The sequence below is a fragment of the Zonotrichia leucophrys genome, chromosome 27, assembly GCF_028769735.1.
Source record: "Zonotrichia leucophrys gambelii isolate GWCS_2022_RI chromosome 27, RI_Zleu_2.0, whole genome shotgun sequence".
Taxonomy (NCBI): Eukaryota; Metazoa; Chordata; class Aves; order Passeriformes; family Passerellidae; genus Zonotrichia; species Zonotrichia leucophrys.
The window spans coordinates 4,341,168-4,361,972 of NC_088196.1; the positions used below are offsets into that span (position 1 = coordinate 4,341,168).

The window sequence follows — 20,805 nt, forward strand, 5'->3', positions numbered from 1 at the left end:
CGCCAGGGGAGGGGACCCAGTAACACAGATCCTGTGCCAACCCCGCTCTGCCACCCCCTCCGTGTCCCCTGAGCCACCCCAAAGCAGCCCTGGGACACCCTGGTGGCTCTGTGGCAAGGGGACATTCTGGTGCTGGGGTGGCTTTGGTGACAGAACTCGAGGCTGGGTCTGGTTTGGGCTGAGCTTTGTTTTCAAACCCTTCCTTGTCCTGCTGGTTCCCCGATTCCAGGGGTTTGGGAAATGGGGATTTGTCAGAGCCTGGAATGGGTTGGGTTGGGGAGAGACCTCAAATCCCATCCAGGGCCACCCCAGTGCCACCCCAGTGCCACCCCAGTGCCACCAGGGCCACCCCAGTGCCACCCCAGTGCCACCCCAGGGCCACCAGGGCCACCTCCCACTGTCACAGGGTGACACTGCCAGGGATCCAGGGCAGCCACAGCTGCTCTGGGAATCCCATCCCAGCCCTTTTCCACCCTCTTTAACCCTTTCTCACCCCCTTTAACCCTTTTCACCTCTTTAACCCTTTTCCACCCTCTTTAACCCTTTCTAACCCTCCTCTAACCCTTTCCCATCATCTTTAACCCTTTCCCATCCTCTTTAACCCTTTCTCACCTCCTTTAACCCTTTTCCACCCTCTTTAACACTTTTCCACCCTCTTTAACCCCTTTTCGTCCTCTTTAACCCTTTCTCACCCTCCTCTAAACCCTTTCTCGCCCTATTTAACCCTATTTCACCCCCTTTAACCCTTTCCCATCCTCTTTAACCCTTTCTCACCTTCTTTAACCCTTTTCCACCCTCTTTAACCCCTTTTCACCCTCTTTAACCCTTTTTCACCCTCCTCTAACCCTTTCTCACCCTCTTTAACCCTTTCCCTCCTCCTCTAACTCTTTCTCACCCCTCTACCCTTTCCCCCTTTAACTCTTATCCCTCTTTAACCCCTTTTCACCCTCTTTAACCCTTTCTCGCCCTATTTAACCCTATTTCACTCCCTTTAACCCTTTCTCGCCCTCTTTAACCATTTCCCTCCTCTTTAACCTCTTTTCACCTTCTTTAACACCTTTTCACCTCTTAACCCCTTTCATCCTCTTTAACCCTTTCCCATCCTCCTTTAACCCTTTCCACCCTTTAACACTTTTTCACCCTCTTTAACCCTTTCACCCCCTTAACCCTTTTCCACCCTCTCTAACCTTTCTCACCCTCTTTAACCCTTTTCCCTCCTCCTCTAGCTCTTATCCATCTCCTTTAACCCCTTTTCACCTTCGTTAACCCTGTCACCTCTTAACCCTTTCCCATCCTCTAACCTTCTCACCCTCTTTAACCCCTTTCCACCTCTTTAACCTTTTAACCCTCTTACCTTTTCACCCTCTTTAACCCTTTCCCATCCTCTTTAATTCCACCTTTCCTTTTCCACCCTCCTTTAACACTTTTCCACCCTCTTTAACCCCTTTTCGTCCTCTTTAACCCTTTCTCACCCTCCTCTAACCCTTTCTCACCCTCTTTAACCCCTTTCCCTCCTCCTCTAACTCTTTTCCATCTCCTTTAACCCCTTTTCACCCTCTTTAACCCCTTTTCACCCCCTTTAACCCTTTTCCACCCTCCTCTAACCCTTTCTCACCCTCCTCTAACCCTTTTCCACCCCCTTTAACCTTTTCACCCTTACCCTTTTCGCCTCTTTACCCTCCTCTCTAACCCTTTCTCACCCTCCTCTAACCCTTTTCCACCCCCTTTAACCCTTTCTCACCCAGCTGCTGCTGTTCCCTCCTGTCCCCTGGCTGCCAGCCCTGTGTCCCTGTGGACATCTCAGCTTCCCAGTGGCAGGAACGTTCTGGAAGCGCAGCTCTGGAGCAGGAGGGGCTGCTGTCACCCCTGGCTGCTGCAGATCCTCCCCAGTCAGCTCCAGCCTTGGAGCCGCCATCCCAACCTCGTGATTCCAACCCCACAATAATAAAAATCTGTAAATTTATTTTTTTTTAACCTCTGCTGAGCCCATGATTGTGACAGGAACTGGAGATCTCGGAGTTTTCTTTGCGGTTTTTCTCCTGTCCCCGGCGGGTAAATGGATTTTTTTTCGCAGGGGTTGTTTTTTTGGGGGTTTGGGCCTTTCCAAAGGTCAGAGCGCTGTTCCTGCGGGGAATTCTCGGGCTGGAGTTTGCCTGATGTCAGCTGGAGCTCCCGCCGTGTTTTTCCTGTGCAGATGTTGCTGGAAGGAGCCCAGGGAGCCTCGTGGGTGTCACAGCCCTGCCCTGGCACCGAGTGCGGGGAGCGGAAACTCAAACTCGGCCCGGGCCTCTCTCCTCGTTTCCCCTGTCCTTTTCTCCTCGTTTCCCTCTCCTTTTCTCCTGATTTTCCCTCTCCTTTTCTCCTCATTTCCCTCTTCTTTTCTTCTGATTTCCCCTCTCCTCTCCTCATTTCCCTCTCCTTTTCTCTCAATTTCTCATCTCCTTTTCCGCTGATTTTCCCTCTCCTTTTTTCCTCATTTTCCTCTTCTTTTATCCTGGTTTCCCCTCTCATTTTTCCTGATTTTCCCCTCTCCTTTTCTCCTCATTTCCCTCTCCTTTTTTCCTGATTTCCCTCTCCTTTTCTCCCAGTTTCCCCTCTCCTTTTCCCCTGATTTTCCCTCTCCTTTTCTCCTCATTTCCCTCTCCTTTTGTCCTCATTTTCCTCTCCTTTTCTCCCAATTTCCCATCTCCTTTACTCCTGATTTTTCCTTCTCCTTTTTCTCCTCATTTCCCTCTCATTTTCCCCTGATTTTCCCTCTCCTTTTTTCCTCATTTCCCTCTTCTTTTATCCTGGTTTCCCCTCTCATTTTTCCTGATGTTTCCCTCTCCTTTTCTCTCAATTTCCCATCTCCTTTCCCCCTGATTTTCCCTCTCCTTTTCTCCTCATTTCCCTCTTCTTTTATCCTGGTTTTCCCTCTCATTTCTTCTGATTTCCCCTCTCCTCTCGTCATTTCCCTCTCCTTTTCTCCCAATTTTTCCCTCTCCTTTTCTCCTCAATTTCCCTCTCCTTTTCCCCTGATTTCCCTCTCTTTTTTCCTCATTTTCCCCTCTCTGTTATCCTGATTTTCCCCTCTCATTTTCTCCTGATTTCCCTCTCCTTTTCTCCCAATTTCCCTCTCCTTTTCTCCCAATTTCCCATCTCCTTTTCCGCTGTTTTTCCCTCTCCTTTTCCCCTGTTTTCCCTCTCTTTTTTCCTCATTTCCCCCTCTCTTTTATCCTGATTTTCTTCTCCTTTTCTCCTCATTTCCCCTCTCCCTTTGGCTATCAGTTTTAGCCCCACGATGCTGTAAATGCCTTAAAGATAATAATCGAAAATTACAAAATTACCCCTCATGGTTCCTACTACAATGCAACTTCTATTATATACATTTCATTAAAAAAAAAAAAATATATATATATAAAAATATAAATTTTTATTATATAATATTGTTCACTTTTTATTGTTTCTTGAAACTATCCATTTTTAATTGCCAGGCCACCTTTTGAAACTTGTTTCTAATTTCATTTTTCTCTCAACAATGTCTGCCCTATTCCATATCACTTCTAAATCAACATTTCTAATCTCAAAGTTTATTTATAAATGTACATTCTGGGAACCTTTTGTCGAGTTTTAAACATTTCATTTAAATCCATTTCCCACAACCTGGCCCTGGATAATCCTGGTTTTCCCCACAGGTGCTCCAGTGGCTTCGACCGGTACCGGGAGGAGTGGCTGAGCTACGGCTGCGGCCAGGTGGGCACAGAGAGTCCCCGTCCCAAAAATCCCAATGAATCCCAATGAATCCAAATAAATCCCAATGAATCCCAGTCCCAATCCCAATAAATCCCAATAAATCCCAATGAATCCCAATCCCAATAAATCCCAATAAATCCCAATGAATCCCAATGAATCCCAGTCCCAATCCCAATAAATCCCAATGAATCCCAATGAATCCAAATAAATCCCAATGAATCCCAGTCCCAATAAATCCCAATGAATCCCAATGAATCCAAATAAATCCCAATGAATCCCAGTCCCAATCCCAATAAATCCCAATAAATCCCAATGAATCCCAATGAATCCCAATAAATCTCAATGAATCCCAATAAATCCCAATGAATCCCAATGAATCCCAATGAATCCAAATAAATCCCAATGAATCCCAATCCCAATAAATCCCAATGAATCCCAATGAATCCCAATCCCAATAAATCCCAATAAATCCCAATGAATCCCAATCACAATAAATCCCAATGAATCCCAATGAATCCCAGTCCCAATCCCAAAAATCCCAATAAATCCCAATGAATCCCAATGAATCCCAGTCCCAAAAATCCCAATAAATCCCAATGAATCCCAATAAATCCCAATAAATCCCAATAAATCCCAATGAATCCCACTCCCAGTGCCAATAAATCCCAATGAATCCCAGTCCCAATCCCAATGAATCCCAATGAATCCCAATGAATCCAAATAAATCCCAATGAATCCCAATGAATCCCAATAAATCCCAATGAATCCCAAGAAACCCCATTCCCAATAAATCCCAATCCAAATAAATCCCAATAAATCCCAATCAATCCCAACAAATCCCAATAAATCCCAATAAATCCCATTCCAAATAAATCCAAATAAATCCCAATGAATCCCAATCACAATAAATCCCAATGAATCCCAATGAATCCCAATAAATCCCAATGAATCCCAGTCATCCAATAAATCCCAATAAATCCCAATAAATCCCAATAAATCCCATCCCAATGAATCCATCAATCCAATAAATCCCAATGAATCCAAATAATCCCAATAAATCCCAATGAATCCCAATGAATCCCAATGAATCCCAATGAATCCCAATGAATCCCAATGAATCCCAATGAATCCAAATAAATCCCAATGAATCCCAATAAATCCCAATGAATCCCAATGAATCCCAGTCCCAATCCCAATAAATCCCAATGAATCCCAATAAATCCCAATGAATCCCAATCCCAATGAATCCCAGTCCCAATCCCAATAAATCCAAATAAATCCCAATGAATCCCAGTCCCAATCCCAATAAATCCCAATAAATCCCAATAAATCCCAATGAATCCCAATAAATCCCAATGAATCCCAATCCCAATGAATCCCAGTCCCAATCCCAATAAATCCAAATAAATCCCAATGAATCCCAGTCCCAATCCCAATAAATCCCAGTCCAAATCAATCCCAATCCCAATCAATCCCACTTCCAGTGCCAATAAATCCCAGTGATAATAAATCCCAGTCCCAATCCCAATAAATCCCAGTCTCAATCAATCCCAATCCCAATAAATCCCAGTCCCAATCCCAATAAATCCCAGTCCCAATCCCAATAAATCCCAGGGAATGGGGCTGAGCCACAGGAAATCCATGGCCCAGCTCAGAAAATGGATGTGTGCCCCACGGTGGTCTGGATTAGACTGAGCATCCCTCAGGATTTCCTTTTGTTCCTTTAGAAATCCCTTGGGAATTCCCTTTGGATTTCCCTTTTTTCCCTTTAGATACCCCTTTATTCCCTTTGGATATACATTTAAACATCCCTTTATTCCCTTTAGATAACCCTTTGGATATCCCTTTATTCCCTTTACATCCCATTTCCCCCTTTATTCCCTTTTCCCGTTATTCCTGTTATTCCCGTTATTCCCCATTTTCCGCTGTATTCCCATTATTCTCCCATTATTCCCATTTTTCCCTTTATTCTCATTTTTCTCATTATTCCCCTTTATTCCTATTTTCACCTTTATTCCTATTTTCCCCTTTATTCCCATTTTCCCTTTATTCCCATTTTTTTCTTTTAGTCCTGTTATCCCCATTTTTTCCTTTATTCCCATTTTCCCCTTTTCCCCCATTTTTTCCCTTATTCCCGTTATTCCATTTTTCCCTTATTCCCGTTATTCCCCATTTTCTGCTGTATTCCCATTATTCTCCCATTATTCCCATTTTTCCCTTTATTCTCATTTTTCTCATTATTCCCCTTTATTCCTATTTTCCCCTTTATTCCCATTTTCCCTTTATTCCCATTTTTTTCTTTTAGTCCCGTTATCCCCATTTTTTCCTTTATTCTCATTTTTCTCATTATTCCCCTTTATTCCTATTTTCACCTTTATTCCTATTTTCCCCTTTATTCCCATTTCCCCCTTTATTCCCATTTTCCCTTTATTCCCATTTTTTTCTTTTAGTCCGTTATTCCCATTTTTTCCTTTATTCCCATTTTTTCTTTTAGTCCCTTTATTCCCATTTTTTTCTGCCTTTATTCCCATTTTTTTCTTTTAGTCCCGTTATCCCCATTTTTTCCTTTATTCCCGTTTTCCCCTTTTCCCCCATTTTTTCCCTTATTCCCGTTATTCCATTTTTCCCTTATTCCCCTTTATTCCTATTTTCCCCTTTATTCCCATTTTCCCTTTATTCCCATTTTTTTCTTTTAGTCCCGTTATCCCCATTTTTTCCTTTATTCCCGTTTTCCCCTTTTCCCCCATTTTTTCCCTTATTCCCATTATTCCATTTTTCCCTTATTCCCGTTATTCCCCATTTTCCGCTGTATTCCCATTATTCTCCCATTATTCCCATTTTTCCCTTTATTCTCATTTTTCTCATTATTCCCCTTTATTCCTATTTTCACCTTTATTCCTATTTTCCCCTTTATTCCTATTTTCCCCTTTATTCCCATTTTCCCTTTATTCCCATTTTTTTCTTTTAGTCCATTATTCCCATTTTTTCCTTTATTCCCATTTTTTTCTTTTAGTCCGTTATTCCCATTTTTCCTTTATTCCCATTTTTTCTTTTAGTCCCGTTATCCCCATTTTTTCCTTTATTCCCGTTTTCCCCCATTTTTTCCCTTATTCCCGTTATTCCATTTTTCCCTTATTCCCGTTATTCCCCCTCCTCCTGGAGCGTGACTCGAGCCCTGTTTGTGTCCCTGGGAGCAGAAACTCCCAAGGATCAGCTCTGACCAAACATCTGCTTCTGTTTTAGCCTTTTCTCTTTTTTTTTTTCCTTTCTTCTTTTTTTTGTTCCTTATTTTTTTTGCTTTTCGTGGCTTTTGTTTGTTTGCTTTGATTTTGATGGGTTTTTTTTTAATTTAGGTTTTTAGTTTAGTTTTGTTGTGTTTTTCTCTGGTTTGATTTGGAGTTTTTTTGGTTTGTTTTTTTTTTTGGTGGGGTTTTTTTGGGTGATTTTTTTAGTGATTTTATTCTGCTTTTCTACCGAAAATTCAGATTTATTTCACCAGACCCTTTGAGGTCACTGGACCCACATGGCGTCACCCAAAGGATTTATCCCAGCATTTGCCCCAGGATTTGTCCCAGGATTTTCCACATATCCTGCTGAAATATTTCCCAAATTTTCCTCCCCTTCTCCTCCCTCTGGGTCACTTCTGTGTTTGAATTTCGGTGTTTGACCCCGCAGAGCCCTCCTGGAATTCCTGCTGGGCAAAACCAGCTCCAAATTCCCTTTTTAACCCAAATTCCCTTTTTAACCCAAATTCCCTTTTTAACCCAAATTCCCTTTTTAACCCAAATTCTCCTTTTAACCCAAATTCCCTTTTTTACCCAAATTCTCCTTTCAACCCAAATTCCCTTTTTAACCCAAATTCTCCTTTCAACCCAAATTCTCCTTAAAACAAATTCCCTTTTAACCCAAATTCTCCTTTCAACCAAATTCCCTTTTAACCCAAATTCTCCTTTTAACCCAAATTATCCTTCAACCCAAATTCCCTTTTAACCCAATTCTCCTTTAACCCAAATTCCCTTATCAACCCAAATTCTCCTTTCAACCCAATCCCTTTAACCCAAATCCCTTCAACCCAATTCCCTTTTAAACCCCAAACCCTTTTACCCAATTCTTTCAACCCAAATCCCTTTTAAACCCAAATTCTCCTTTCAACCCAAATTCTCCTTTTAACCCAAATCTTTCCAAATTCTCCTTTTAACCCAAATTCCCTTTTAACCCAAATTCCTTTCAACCCAAATTCTCCTTTAAACCAAATTCCCTTTTAACCCAAATTCTCCTTTCAACCCAAATCTCCCTTTTAACCCAAATTCCCTTTTAACCCAAATTATCCTTTCAACCCAAATTCCCTTTTTAACCCAAATTCTTCACTTATAATCCAAATTCTCCTTTTAAACCAAATTCCCCTTTTTAACACCAAATTCTCCTTTCAACCCAAAATTCTCCTTTTTAACCCAAATTCCCTTTTAACCCAAATTCCTTTCAATTCCAATTCCCTTTTTACCATATTCTTTTTAACCCTACCCAACCAATTATCCTTTCACCCAAATTCCCTTTTACCCAATTCCCTTAACCCAATCCCTTTTTAACCCAAATTCCCTTTTAACCCAAATTCCCTTTCAACCCAAATCCCTTTAACCCAAATTCTCCTTTCAACCCAAATTCTCCTTTTAACCAAATTCCCTTTTAACCCAAATTCTCCTTAAAACCCAAATTCCCTTTTAACCCAAATTCTCCTTTCAACCCAAATTCCCTTTTAACCCAAATTCCCTTTAACCCAAATTCCTTTTAACCCAAATTCCCTTTTAACCCAAATTCCCTTTAACCCAAATTCCCTTTTAACCCAAATTCTCCTTTAACCCAAATTCCCTTTTAACCCAAATTCCCTTTTAACCCAAATTCTCCTTTCAACCCAAATTCCCTTTAACCCAAATTCTCCTTTCAACCCAAATTCCCCTTTCAACCCAAATTCCCTTTTTAACCCAAATTCCCTTTTGAACCCAAATTCCCTTTTTAACCCAAATTCCCTTTTTAACCCAAATTCCCTTTTTAACCCAAATTCTCCTTTTAACCCAAATTCCCTTTTAAACCCAAATTCCCTTTTAACCCAAATTCTCCTTTCAACCCAAATTCCCTTTTTAACCCAAATTCTCCTTTTAACCCAAATTCTCCTTTCAACCCAAATTCTCCTTTCTTTCAACCCAAATTCCCTTTTAAACCCAAATTCCCTTTTAACCCAAATTCTCCTTTCAACCCAAATTCCCTTTAACCAATCCCTTAACCCAAATTCTCTTTACCAATTCTAACCCAAATTCCCTTTTAACCCAAATTCTCCTTTTCAACCCAAATTCCCTTTTTAACCCAAATTCTCCTTTCAACCCAAATTCCCTTTTTAATCCCAAATTCCCTTTTCAACCCAAATTTCACCATTTTTAACCCAAATTCTCCTTTTTAACCCAAATTCCCTTTAACCCAAATTCTCCTTTAACCCAAATTCCCTTTTTAACAATTCCAACCCAAATTCTCCTTTCAACCCAAATTCCCTTTTTAACCCAAATTCTCCTTTCAACCCAAATTCCCTTTTAACCCAAATTCCTTTTTAAAATACCCTAACATTCCTTTCAACCCAAATTCCCTTTTTAACCCAAATTCCCTTTTAACCCAAATTCTCCTTTAACCAATTCTTTAACCCAAATTCCCTTTTTAACCCAAATTCTCCTTTCAACCCAAATTCCCTTTTAACCCAAATTCCCTTTAACCAAATTCCCTTTTTAACCCAAATTCCCTTTCAACCCAAATTCTCCTTTCAACCCAAATTCTCCTTTCAACCCAAATTCTCCTTTAACCCAAATTCCCTTTTAACCAATCCCAACCCAATCTTAACCCAATTCCTTCAACCCAAATTCCCTTTTTAAACACCAAATTCTCCTTTCAACCCAAATTCTCCTTTTAACCCAAATTCCCTTTTTAACCCAAATTCCCTTTTTAACCCAAATTCTCCTTTCAACCCAAATTCTCCTTTCAACCCAAATTCCCTTTTTAACCCAAATTCTCCTTTTAACCCAAATTCCCTTTTAACCCAAATTCTCCTTTTAACCCAAATTTCCTTTTTAACCCAAATTCCCTTTTTAACCCAAATTCCCTTTTAACCCAAATTCCCCTTTTAACCCAAATTCCCCTTTTAACCCAAATTCTCCTTTTTAACCCAAATTCCCTTTTTAACCCAAATTCTCCTTTTAACCCAAATTCTCCTTTCAACCCAAATTCCCTTTTTAACCCAAATTCTCCTTTCAACCCAAATTCTCCTTTCAACCCAAATTCTCCTTTTAACCCAAATTCCCTTTTTAACCCAAATTCTCCTTTCAACCCAAATTCCCTTTTTAACCCAAATTCCCTTTTTAACCCAAATTCCCTTTTTCACCCAAATTCCCTTTTTAACCCAAATTCCCTTTTTAACCCAAATTCTCCTTTTAACCCAAATTCTCCTTTCAGCCCAAATTCTCCTTTCAGCCCAAATTCTCCTTTCAACCCAAATTCTCCTTTTAACCCAAATTCTCCTTTTAACCCAAATTCCCTTTTTTACCCAAATTCTCCTTTCAACCCAAATTCCCTTTTAAACCCAAATTCCCTTTTTAACCCGAATTCTCCTTTCAATCCAAATTCTCCTTTAAACCCAAATTCTCCTTTTAACCCAAATTCCCTTTTTAACCCAAATTCTCCTTTCAACCCAAATTCCCTTTTAACCCAAATTCTCCTTTTAACCCAAATTCTCCTTTCAACCCAAATTCCCTTTTTAACCCAAATTCCCTTTTTAACCCAAATTCTCCTTTCAACCCAAATTCTCCTTTTAACCCAAATTCTCCTTTCAACCCAAATTCTCCTTTTAACCCAAATTCTCCTTTCAACCCAAATTCTCCTTTTTAACCCAAATTCTCCTTTCAACCCAAATTCCCTTTTTAACCCAAATTCCCTTTTTAACCCAAATTCTCCTTTCAACCCAAATTCCCTTTTTAACCCAAATTCTCCTTTCAACCCAAATTCTCCTTTTAACCCAAATTCCCTTTTTAACCCAAATTCCCCTTTTAACCCAAATTCCCTTTTTAACCCAAATTCCCTTTTTAACCCGAATTCTCCTGTTTTTCCCCCCAGTCGGACGGGCAGACCTGTGAGGATCTGGCCGAGGGTGGTCGTTACTCGGCGCCCCCGGGCAGCTCCGTGTCGGTGTCACCTGGAGCTGTCACCTCGCCCACGGCCTCGCTCTTCCTCGACAGCCTCACCACCGAAGGTGGGACCTGCACAGGTGACCCCAACCCTGGGGTGTCCCTGGACAGGTGACCCCAACCCTGGGGGTGTCCCTGACACTGGGGGTGTCCCTGGACAGGTGACCCTGACACTGGGGTGGCCCTGGACAGGTGACACTGAGGGTGGCCCTGGATAGGTGACCCTGACACTGGAGGTGGCCCTGGATAGGTGACCCCAGCCCTGGGGTGTCCCTGGATAGGTGACCCTGACACTGGAGGTGACCCTGACACTGGGGGTGTCCCTGGACAGGTGACCCTGGCCTTGGGGTGTCCCTGGACAGGTGACCCTGACACTGGAGGTGACCCCAACCCTGGGGTGTCCCTGGACAGGTGACCCCAACCCTGGGGGTGTCCCTGGACAGGTGACCCCAACACTGGGGGTGTCCCTGGACAGGTGACCCTGGCCCTGGGGTGTCCCTGGACAGGTGACCCTGACACTGGGGGTGTCCCTGGACAGGTGACCCTGGCCTTGGGGTGTCCCTGGATAGGTGACCCTGACACTGGAGGTGACCCTGACACTGGGGGTGTCCCTGGACAGGTGACCCCAACCCTGGGGGTGTCCCTGGACAGGTGACCCTGGCCTTGGGGTGGCCCTGGACAGGTGACCCCAACCCTGGGGGTGTCCCGGACAGGTGACCATGACACTGGGGTGTGGACCTGGACAGGTGACCCCAACCCTGGGTGGCCCTGGATAGGTGACCCTGACACTGGGGGTGTCCCTGGATGGGTGACCCTGGCCTTGGGATGTCCCTGGACAGGTGACCCTGACACTGGGGGTGTCCCTGGACAGGTGACCCCGACCCTGGGGTGGCCCTGGACAGGTGACCCCAACCCTGGGGTGTCCCTGGACAGGTGACCCTGACACTGGGGGTGTCCCTGGACAGGTGACCCTGACACTGAGGATGTCCCTGGACAGGTGACACTGAGGGTGTCCCTGGATAGGTGACCCTGGCCTTGGGGTGTCCCTGGACAGGTGACCCTGACACTGGGGGTGTCCCTGGACAGGTGACCCTGGCCTTGGGGTGTCCCTGGACAGGTGACCCCAACCCTGGGGGTGGCCCTGGACAGGTGACCCTGACACTGGAGGTGACCCTGACACTGGGGGTGTCCCTGGACAGGTGACACTGAGGGTGTCCCTGGACAGGTGACCCTGACACTGGGGGTGGCCCTGGACAGGTGACCCCAGCCCTGGGGTGTCCCTGGACAGGTGACCCCAGCCCTGGGGGTGTCCCTGGATAGGTGACCCTGACACTGAGGTGACCCTGAACAGGTGACCCTGGCCTTGGGGTGGCCCTGGATAGGTGACCCTGGCCTTGGGATGTCCCTGGACAGGTGACCCTGGCCTTGGGGTGGCCCTGGACAGGTGACCCTGGCCTTGGGGTGTCCCTGGACAGGTGACCCTGACACTGGAGGTGACCCTGACACTGGGGGTGTCCCTGGACAGGTGACACTGGGGGTGTCCCTGGATAGGTGACCCTGACACTGGAGGTGACCCTGACACTGGGGGTGGCCCTGGACAGGTGACCCCAACCCTGGGGGTGTCCCTGGACAGGTGACCCTGACACTGGGGGTGTCCCTGGACAGGTGACCCTGACACTGGGGGTGTCCCTGGACAGGTGACCCTGGCCTTGGGGTGTCCCTGGACAGGTGACCCCAACCCTGGGGGTGTCCCTGGATAATTCCCCCATCCCTGATCCATGGCAAGGTGATCCCCCATCCCAATCCCTGAACGGAAGATCCCCCCACCCGTGATCCTGTTCCTTGTGACAGGTGGTCCCATCCTTGATCCTGACCCCTGGACAGGTGACTCCCTGGTTCCAGGACAAGTGATCCCCATCCCTGATCCCTGGATGGGTCTTTCACCTCCTCAAAAAGCAAATCCAAATCCAAGTAAACACCAGATGGGTTTTGGAGCAGAATCCTGGAATGGTTTGGGTGGGAAGGGACCTCAAATCCCATCCAATCCCCCTCCCATCACCCCAGGTGGCTCCAAGCCCCATCCAGCCTGGCCTGGGACACTTCCAGGGATCCCACAGCTTCTCTGGGAATTCCATCCCATCCCCTGCCCACCCAAAATCTTCCCCAAATCCCCGCCCAAGTTCATTTCTCCACCTGGATTTGTGAAGTTCTGCAATCCCAGGAGGATCTGGGTTGGAAGGGACCTCAAAGCTCACCCGGTCCCCAGGGCAGGGACACCTCCCACCATCCCAGGGCGCCCAAACCCCGTCCTTGGGGCGGATGAGAACAGGAGATGATGGAAAGGCAGCCAAGAGGTGACACCCGAGGCAGTGAGGCAGTGCTGGGAAGAGTTTTGGGGTTTTTCCAGTTTTTTTTACTCATTTGTGAAGGTCAGAGAGCAACCAAACCCTGGTGGGGGGAATCTCAGGATCCTAAAGGGGTCAATCCCAGAGAGAAGGGTTTGGGATTTCACTGGTGCCAGGACTCTCAGCCTGGAATTCCCGCGGTGATCGCTCATTTCTTGGCATTGCTGCTCCACACAAAGCCCCGATGTCCCCTGGAGACCCCCGGCGTCCGGAGCTCCATAATCCCATTAACGCGGGGCCGGCTCCGCCGATCCTGGCGCAGGTAGCGCCGCAATTTGGCTCCTTAATAGTCCCTAACGCCAAGTGCTAATTAGGATAAATAGAAAGGAGCGCTGGTAATTGTCCTGCAGAGCTGGGTGGGGGAACGAGCTCCTGCCTGGCGGGGCTGACGCTGAAAGGAGCGATTAAAGGCAAGGAGGGAGGGGAGGGTTGGAGCTCGGCCACGAGATTGTTTTCCAGCCCATGGCTGGTTCTTGGAAAAAAGGAACAAGAGGCTCCCTGTGTGACACAGAGCATGGAGTTAATTTGTGATCTTGGAAGGGAGCAAACGGCAGCTGCAGCCGGAGGAGAGTGGGGAGCAGCAGAGGAGCAGCTCCACCAGAAAGGGGAGCTGGGCCTTGGTGTCCTCTCCACCTGCACAGATCCCTGGATGTGTCCTCTTCAACCAGCCAGGATCCCTGGATCTGTGTCCTGTCCAACCAGCCCAAATCCCTGGATCTGTGTCCTGTCCAACCAGCCCAAATCCCTGGATCTGTGTCCTGTCCAACCAGCCCAAATCCCTGGATCTGTGTCCTGTCCAACCAGCCCAAATCCCTGGATCTGTGTCCTTCCCAACCAGCCCAAATCCCTGGATCTGTGTCTTCTCCAACCAGCCCAAATCCCTGGATCTGTGTCTTCTCCAACCAGCCCAAATCCCTGGATCTGTGTCCTCTTTAACCAGCCAGGATCCCTGGATCTGTGTCCTGTCCAACCAGCCCAAATCCCTGGATCTGTGTCCTGTCCAACCAGCCCAGATCCCTGGATCTGTGTCCTGTCCAACCAGCCCAAATCCCTGGATCTGTGTCCTCCCCAACCAGCCCAAATCCCTGGATCTGTGTCTTCTCCAACCAGCCCAAATCCCTGAATCTGTGTCCTTCCCAACCAGCCCAAATCCCTGGATCCACATCCTTCCCTCAGCCCAGATCTGTGATCTTCCTCCTTAACCCAAATCCCTGGATCTGTGTCCTGTCCAACCATCCCAGATCCCTGGATCTGTGTCCTGTCCAACCATCCCAGATCCCTGGATCTGTTGTCTTCTCCAACCAGCCCAAATCCCTGGATCTATGTCCTGTCCAACCAGCCCAAATCCCTGGATCCACATCCTTCCCTCCAGCCCAGATCCGTGAATCCATCTCCTCATTATCCCAGATCCCTGGATCTGTGTCTTCTCCAACCAGCCCAAATCCCTGGATCTGTGTCCTGTCCAACCAGCCCAAATCCCTGGATCTGTCTTCCCCAACCAGCCCAAATCCCTGGATCTGTGTCCTGTCCAACCAGCCCAAATCCCTGGATCTGTGTCTTCTCCAACCAGCCCAAATCCCTGGATCTGTGTCCTGTCCAACCAGCCCAGATCCCTGGATCTGTTGTCTTCTCCAACCAGCCCAAATGTCTGGATCTGTGTCCTGTCCAACCAGCCCAAATCCCTGGATCTGTGTCTTCTCCAACCAGCCCAAATCCCTGGATCTGTGTCCTGTCCAACCAGCCCAAATCCCTGGATCCACATCCTTCCCTTCAGCCCAGATCTGTGAATCCATCTCCTCATTATCCCAGATCCCTGGATCTGTGTCCTGTCCAACCAGCCCAAATCCCTGGATCCACATCCTTCCCTTCAGCCCAGATCTGTGAATCCATCTCCTCATTATCCCAGATCCCTGGATCTGTGTCTTCTCCAACCAGCCCAAATCCCTGGATCTGTGTCCTCTCCAACCAGCCCAAATCCCTGGATCCTCATCTTCTCCAACCACCCCAGATCCCTGGATCCCTGTCCTCCCCATCCAGCCCCGTTTTTGGATCCACATCCTCCCCAGCCCTTCCAGCCCTCCTGGCTCTGCTCCTGGAGCTCTGGTGCACAGCCAAGCCCTGGGAATTCTGGATCAGGGTTTGGAATCCCAGCCTGGGAATTCTGGATTGGGATTTGGAAGCTGAGCCCCAGGAATTCTGGATCAGGGTTTGGAATCCCAGCCCTGGGAATTCTGGATTGGGATTTGGTGGCCAAGCCCCAGGAATTCTGGATCAGGGTTTGGAGACCAAGCCAAACCCTGGGAATTCTGGACAGGGTTTGGAATCCAAACTCTGGGAATTCTGGATTGGGGTTTGGAATCCAAGCCAAGCCCCAGGAATTCTGAATTGGGATTTGGAATCCAAGCCAAGGCCTGGGAATTCTGAATTGGGATTTGGAGGCCAAGCCTTGAGAATTCTGGATCAGGGTTTGGAAGCCAAGCCAAGCCCTGGGAATTCTGGACAGGGTTTGGAATCCAAACTGTGGGAATTCTGGATCGGGATTTGGAATCCAAGCCAAGCCCCAGGAATTCTGAATTGGGATTTGGAATCCAAGCCAAGGCCTGGGAATTCTGAATTGGGATTTGGAGGCCAAGCCCCAGGAATTCTGGATCAGGGTTTGGAGACCAAGCCAAGCCCTGGGAATTCTGGACAGGGTTTGGAATACAAACTCTGGGAATTCTGGATCGGGGTTTGGAATCCGAGCCCTGGGAATTCTGGATAAGGGCTTGGAATCCAAACTCTGGGAATTCAGGATCAGGGTTTGGAATCCAAATTCTGGGAATTCTGGATTGGGATTTGGAATCCAAACTCTTGGAATTCTGGATTGGGATTTGGAATCCCAGCCCTGGGAATTCTGGATCAGGATTTCACCCTGGTGAGGGCGATCATGTGGAGCCTGTTGAGGGATGAAGCCGAGTCTGATAGATCCTGGTCCTTCCAGAACGACCCAAGGGATGGAAGTGGATTTTGATCATCCCGTGGGTTTATTTGGGATTTGGGACGTGGATTTTGATCATCCCGTGGGTTTATTTGGGATTTGGGACGTGGATTTTGATCATCCCGTGGGTTTATTTGGGATTTGGGAAGTGGATTTTGATCATCCCGTGGGTTTATTTGGATTTGGGACGTGGATTTTGATCATCCCGTGGGTTTATTTGGGATTTGGGACGTGGATTTTGATCATCCCGTGGGTTTATTTGGGATTTGGGAAGTGGATTTTGATCATCCCGTGGGTTTATTTGGGATTTGGGACGTGGATTTTGATCATCCCGTGGGTTTATTTGGGATTTGGGAAGTGGATTTTGATCATCCCGTGGGTTTATTTGGGATTTGGGATGTGGATTTTGATCATCCCGTGGCTTTATTTGGGATTTGGGACGTGGATTTTGATCATCCCGTGGGTTTGTTTGGGATTTGGGACGTGGATTTTGATCATCCCGTGGGTTTGTTTGGGACGTGGATTTTGATCATCCCGTGGGTTTTTTTGGGATTTGGGACGTGGATTTTGATCATCCCGTGGGTTTGTTTGGGATGTGGATTTGATCATCCCGTGGGTTTATTTGGGACGTGGATTTTGATCATCCCGTGGGTTTATTTGGGATGTGGATTTTGATCATCCCGTGGGTTTATTTGGGATTTGGGAAGTGGATTTTGATCATCCCGTGGGTTTGTTTGGGATTTGGGAAGTGGATTTTGATCATCCCGTGGGTTTATTTGGGATTTGGGAAGTGGATTTTGATCATCCCGTGGGTTTATTTGGGATGTGGATTTTGATCATCCCGTGGGTTTATTTGGGATTTGGGATGTGGATTTTGATCATCCCGTGGGTTTGTTTGGGATTTGGGATGTGGATTTTGATCATCCCGTGGGTTTGTTTGGGATTTGGGACGTGGATTTTGATCATCCCGTGGGTTTGTTTGGGATTTGGGACGTGGATTTTGATCATCCCGTGGGTTTATTTGGGATGTGGATTTTGAACTCCCGTGGGTTTGTTTGGGATTTGGGACGTGGATTTGATAATCCCGTGGGTTTATTTGGGATGTGGATTTTGATCATCCCGTGGGTTTTTTTGGGAAGTGGATTTTGATCATCCCGTGGGTTTATTTGGATTTGGGACGTGGATTTTGATCATCCTGTGGGTTTATTTGGGATTTGGGACGTGGATTTTGATCATCCCGTGGGTTTGTTTGGGATTTGGGACGTGGATTTTGATCATCCCGTGGGTTTATTTGGGATTTGGGACGTGGATTTTGATCATCCCGTGGGTTTATTTGGGATTTGGATTTTGATAATCCTGTGGGTTTGTTTGGGATTTGGGAAGTGGATTTTGATCATCCTGTGGTTTATTTGGATTTGGGACGTGGAATTTGATAATCCCGTGGGTTTATTTGGGATTTGGGATGTGGAATTTGATAATCCCGTGGGTTTGTTGGGATTTGGGAAGTGATTTTGAACTCCTGTGGGTTTATTTGGGATTTGGGAAGTGGATTTTGATAATCCCGTGGGTTTTTTTGGGATTTGGGACGTGGATTTTGATCATCCCGTGGGTTTATTTGGGACGTGGATTTTGATCATCCCGTGGGTTTATTTGGGATTGGGGAAGTGGATTTTGATCATCCCGTGGGTTTATTTGGGATTTGGGAAGTGGATTTTGATCATCCCGTGGGTTTATTTGGGATTTGGGAAGTGGATTTTGATCATCCCGTGGGTTTATTTGGGACGTGGAATTTGATCATCCCGTGGGTTTTTTGGGATGCAGATTCCAGCCCCGTGATGGATCAAAGCTCCACGGGGAGCAGTGATCGACCCCTCGACCCCAGAAATTCCATTTCCCCAGAAATCCCATCCTGAGGGGAGGAATTGGGTGGGAAACACGAGGATATCACTGAAAACTCCTGATTTTCTGTTTTGCTGTGTTTTCTCCTTTCAGATGACACCAAACTCAACCAGTTTGCAGGAGAGGGTAAGCAAGGCCGTTTTACTTAGCATAGGGTTTTTTAAAAAACTTAAAATTTTTTTTTTATAATAATTTGTGATTTGGACAAGGAATAGAACAGACACTTGAATAATTTATTAATGTATTTTTGTGATTTTTCTTAATTTGTAAATTTTAAAAACTTGAGAATTTCTAATTTTAAATTTTTTAATTTTATACATTTCGAGAATTTTTAATTTGAAATATTGTAAGTATTTTTACATTTTAAATTTGATACATGTTAAGAATTTTTAATTTTAAATTTTGTAAATAATTTTAAATTTTGTAAATAATTTTAAATTTTTATTTTTAAATTTTATCATTTTTTTTTAAATTTTAAATGTTGTAAATAGTTTTATATTTTATCAATTATATTTTTACCAATTTTATAAATGGTAAGAATTTTTAATTTCAAATTTGGTAAGTATTTTTTACATTTAAAATTTTAACTTTTACACATTTTAAATTTTAACTTTTATACATTTTAAATTTTAACTTTTATACATTTTAAATTTTAACTTTTATACATTTTAAGAATTTTAAATTTTGTAAATAATTTAAATTTTTTTTTTTAAATTTTATCATTTTTTTTTAAATTTTAAATGTTGTAAAGAGTTTTATAGTTTAAATTTATAAATGGTAAGAATTTTTAATTTCAAATTTGGTAAATATTTTTTACATTTAGAATTTTAACTTATACATTATTTAATTATACATTTTAAATTTTAACTTTTATACATTTTAAATTTTAACTTTTATACATTTTAAATTTTAACTTTTATACATTTTAAGAATTTTAAATTTTGTAAATAATTTAAATTTTTTTTTTTATTTTGTCAATATTTTTGCGGTTCAAATTCTAATTTTTTTAAAATTAAAAAATAAAATAATTTAGCAGTTTTCTGCAATCCTCCTGCCCTTTTCCATTTCCCTGCAGGGAGCAGCCTGCCCTCACAGAGCAGGGGTGCCCCAATCCCCACGGGCACCGTGGTTGGCATCGTGGTGGCCGTGCTGGTGCTGGCCGGTGCCATCCTGGCCGGGATCTACATCAGCGGCCACCCCACGTCCGGCGCCGCCCTCTTCTTCATCGAGGTGAGGCAGCAGCTCAGCCCTGCCCGGAATCATCCCATCCTCCTCATCCTCCCCTCTCCTGCATCGTTTTCCCCCATTATTTTTCCCCATTTTCCCTCCGTTTTCCCTTCATTTCTCCCCATTATTTTTCCCCATTATTTTCCCCCCATTATTTTCCCCCCATTATTTTCCCCCATTATTTTTCCCCATTTTCCCCCATCATTTTCCCCCATCATTTTTCCCCCATCATTTTCTCCAATCTTTCTCCCCCATTATTTTTCCCCATTTTCCCCCCATTTTCCCTTCATTTCTCCCCCCATTTTTCCCATTATTTTTCCCCATTTTCCCTCCATTTTCCCCCCCATTTCTCCCCCCATTTTTGCCCATTTTCCCCCATTATTTTCCCCCCATTATTTTCCCCATTTTTCCCCATTATTTTCCCCCATCGTTTTCCCCCATTATTTTTCCCCATTTTCCCTCCATTTTTCCCCCATTTTCCCTTCATTTCTCCCCCCATTTTTGCCCATTTTCCCCCATTATTTTCCCCCCATTATTTTCCCCCCATTATTTTCCCCCCATTATTTTCCCCCATTTCCCCCATTATTTTTCCCCATTTTCCCTCCATTCCCCCCCATTTTCCTTTCATTTCTCCCCCATTTTTGCCCATTTTTCCCCATCGTTTTCCCCCATTATTTTTCCCCATTTTCCCCAATTTTTCCCCCAATTTTCCTCCATTATTTTCCCCATTATTTTCCCCCATTATTTTTCCCGTTTTCCCTCCTTTTTCCCCCCATTTTCCCTTCATTTCTCCCCTCATTTTTGCCCATTTTCCCCCATTATTTTCCCCCCATTATTTTTCCCCATTTTCCCCCATTATTTTCCCCCATTGTTTTCCCCCATTATTTTTCCCCATTTTCCCTCCTTTTCCCCCCCTTTTCCCTTCATTTCTCCTCCCATTTTTGCCCATTTTCCCCCATTTTTTCCCCCATTATTTTTCCCCATTTTCCCCATCATTTTCCCCCATAATTTTCTCCAGTCTTTCTCCCCCATTATTTTTCCCCATTTTCCCTCATTATTTTTCCCCATTTTTCCCCATTATTTTCCCCCATAATTTTCCCCCATAATTTTCCCCCATTATTTTTCCCCATTTTCCCTTCATTTCTCCCCCCATTTTTGCCATTTCTCCCATTATTTTTCCCCATTTTCCCCCAATTTTCCCCATCATTACCCCCCATTATTTTTCCCCATTTCCCTCCATTTCCCCCCCCATTTTCCCTTCATTTCTCCCCCCATTTTGCCCATTTTCCCCCATTATTTTCCCCCCATTATTTTTCCCCATTTTCCCCATTATTTTCCCCATCATTAC

General features: G+C 44.8%; 1 protein-coding gene across 1 annotated transcript in view; it reads left to right on the forward strand.

The window, feature by feature from the left end:
• The window catches only part of PLXDC1 (plexin domain containing 1), a 36,126-nt gene that overhangs the window by 13,359 nt on the left and 1,962 nt on the right, over nucleotides 1-20,805 (forward strand). Inside the window, exons 10-13 of the mRNA XM_064733720.1 lie at nucleotides 3,675-3,732; nucleotides 10,879-11,014; nucleotides 18,324-18,356; nucleotides 19,306-19,460. Coding sequence (XP_064589790.1) covers nucleotides 3,675-3,732; nucleotides 10,879-11,014; nucleotides 18,324-18,356; nucleotides 19,306-19,460 — 382 coding nt within the window. The remainder of the gene's footprint in view (nucleotides 1-3,674; nucleotides 3,733-10,878; nucleotides 11,015-18,323; nucleotides 18,357-19,305; nucleotides 19,461-20,805) is intronic.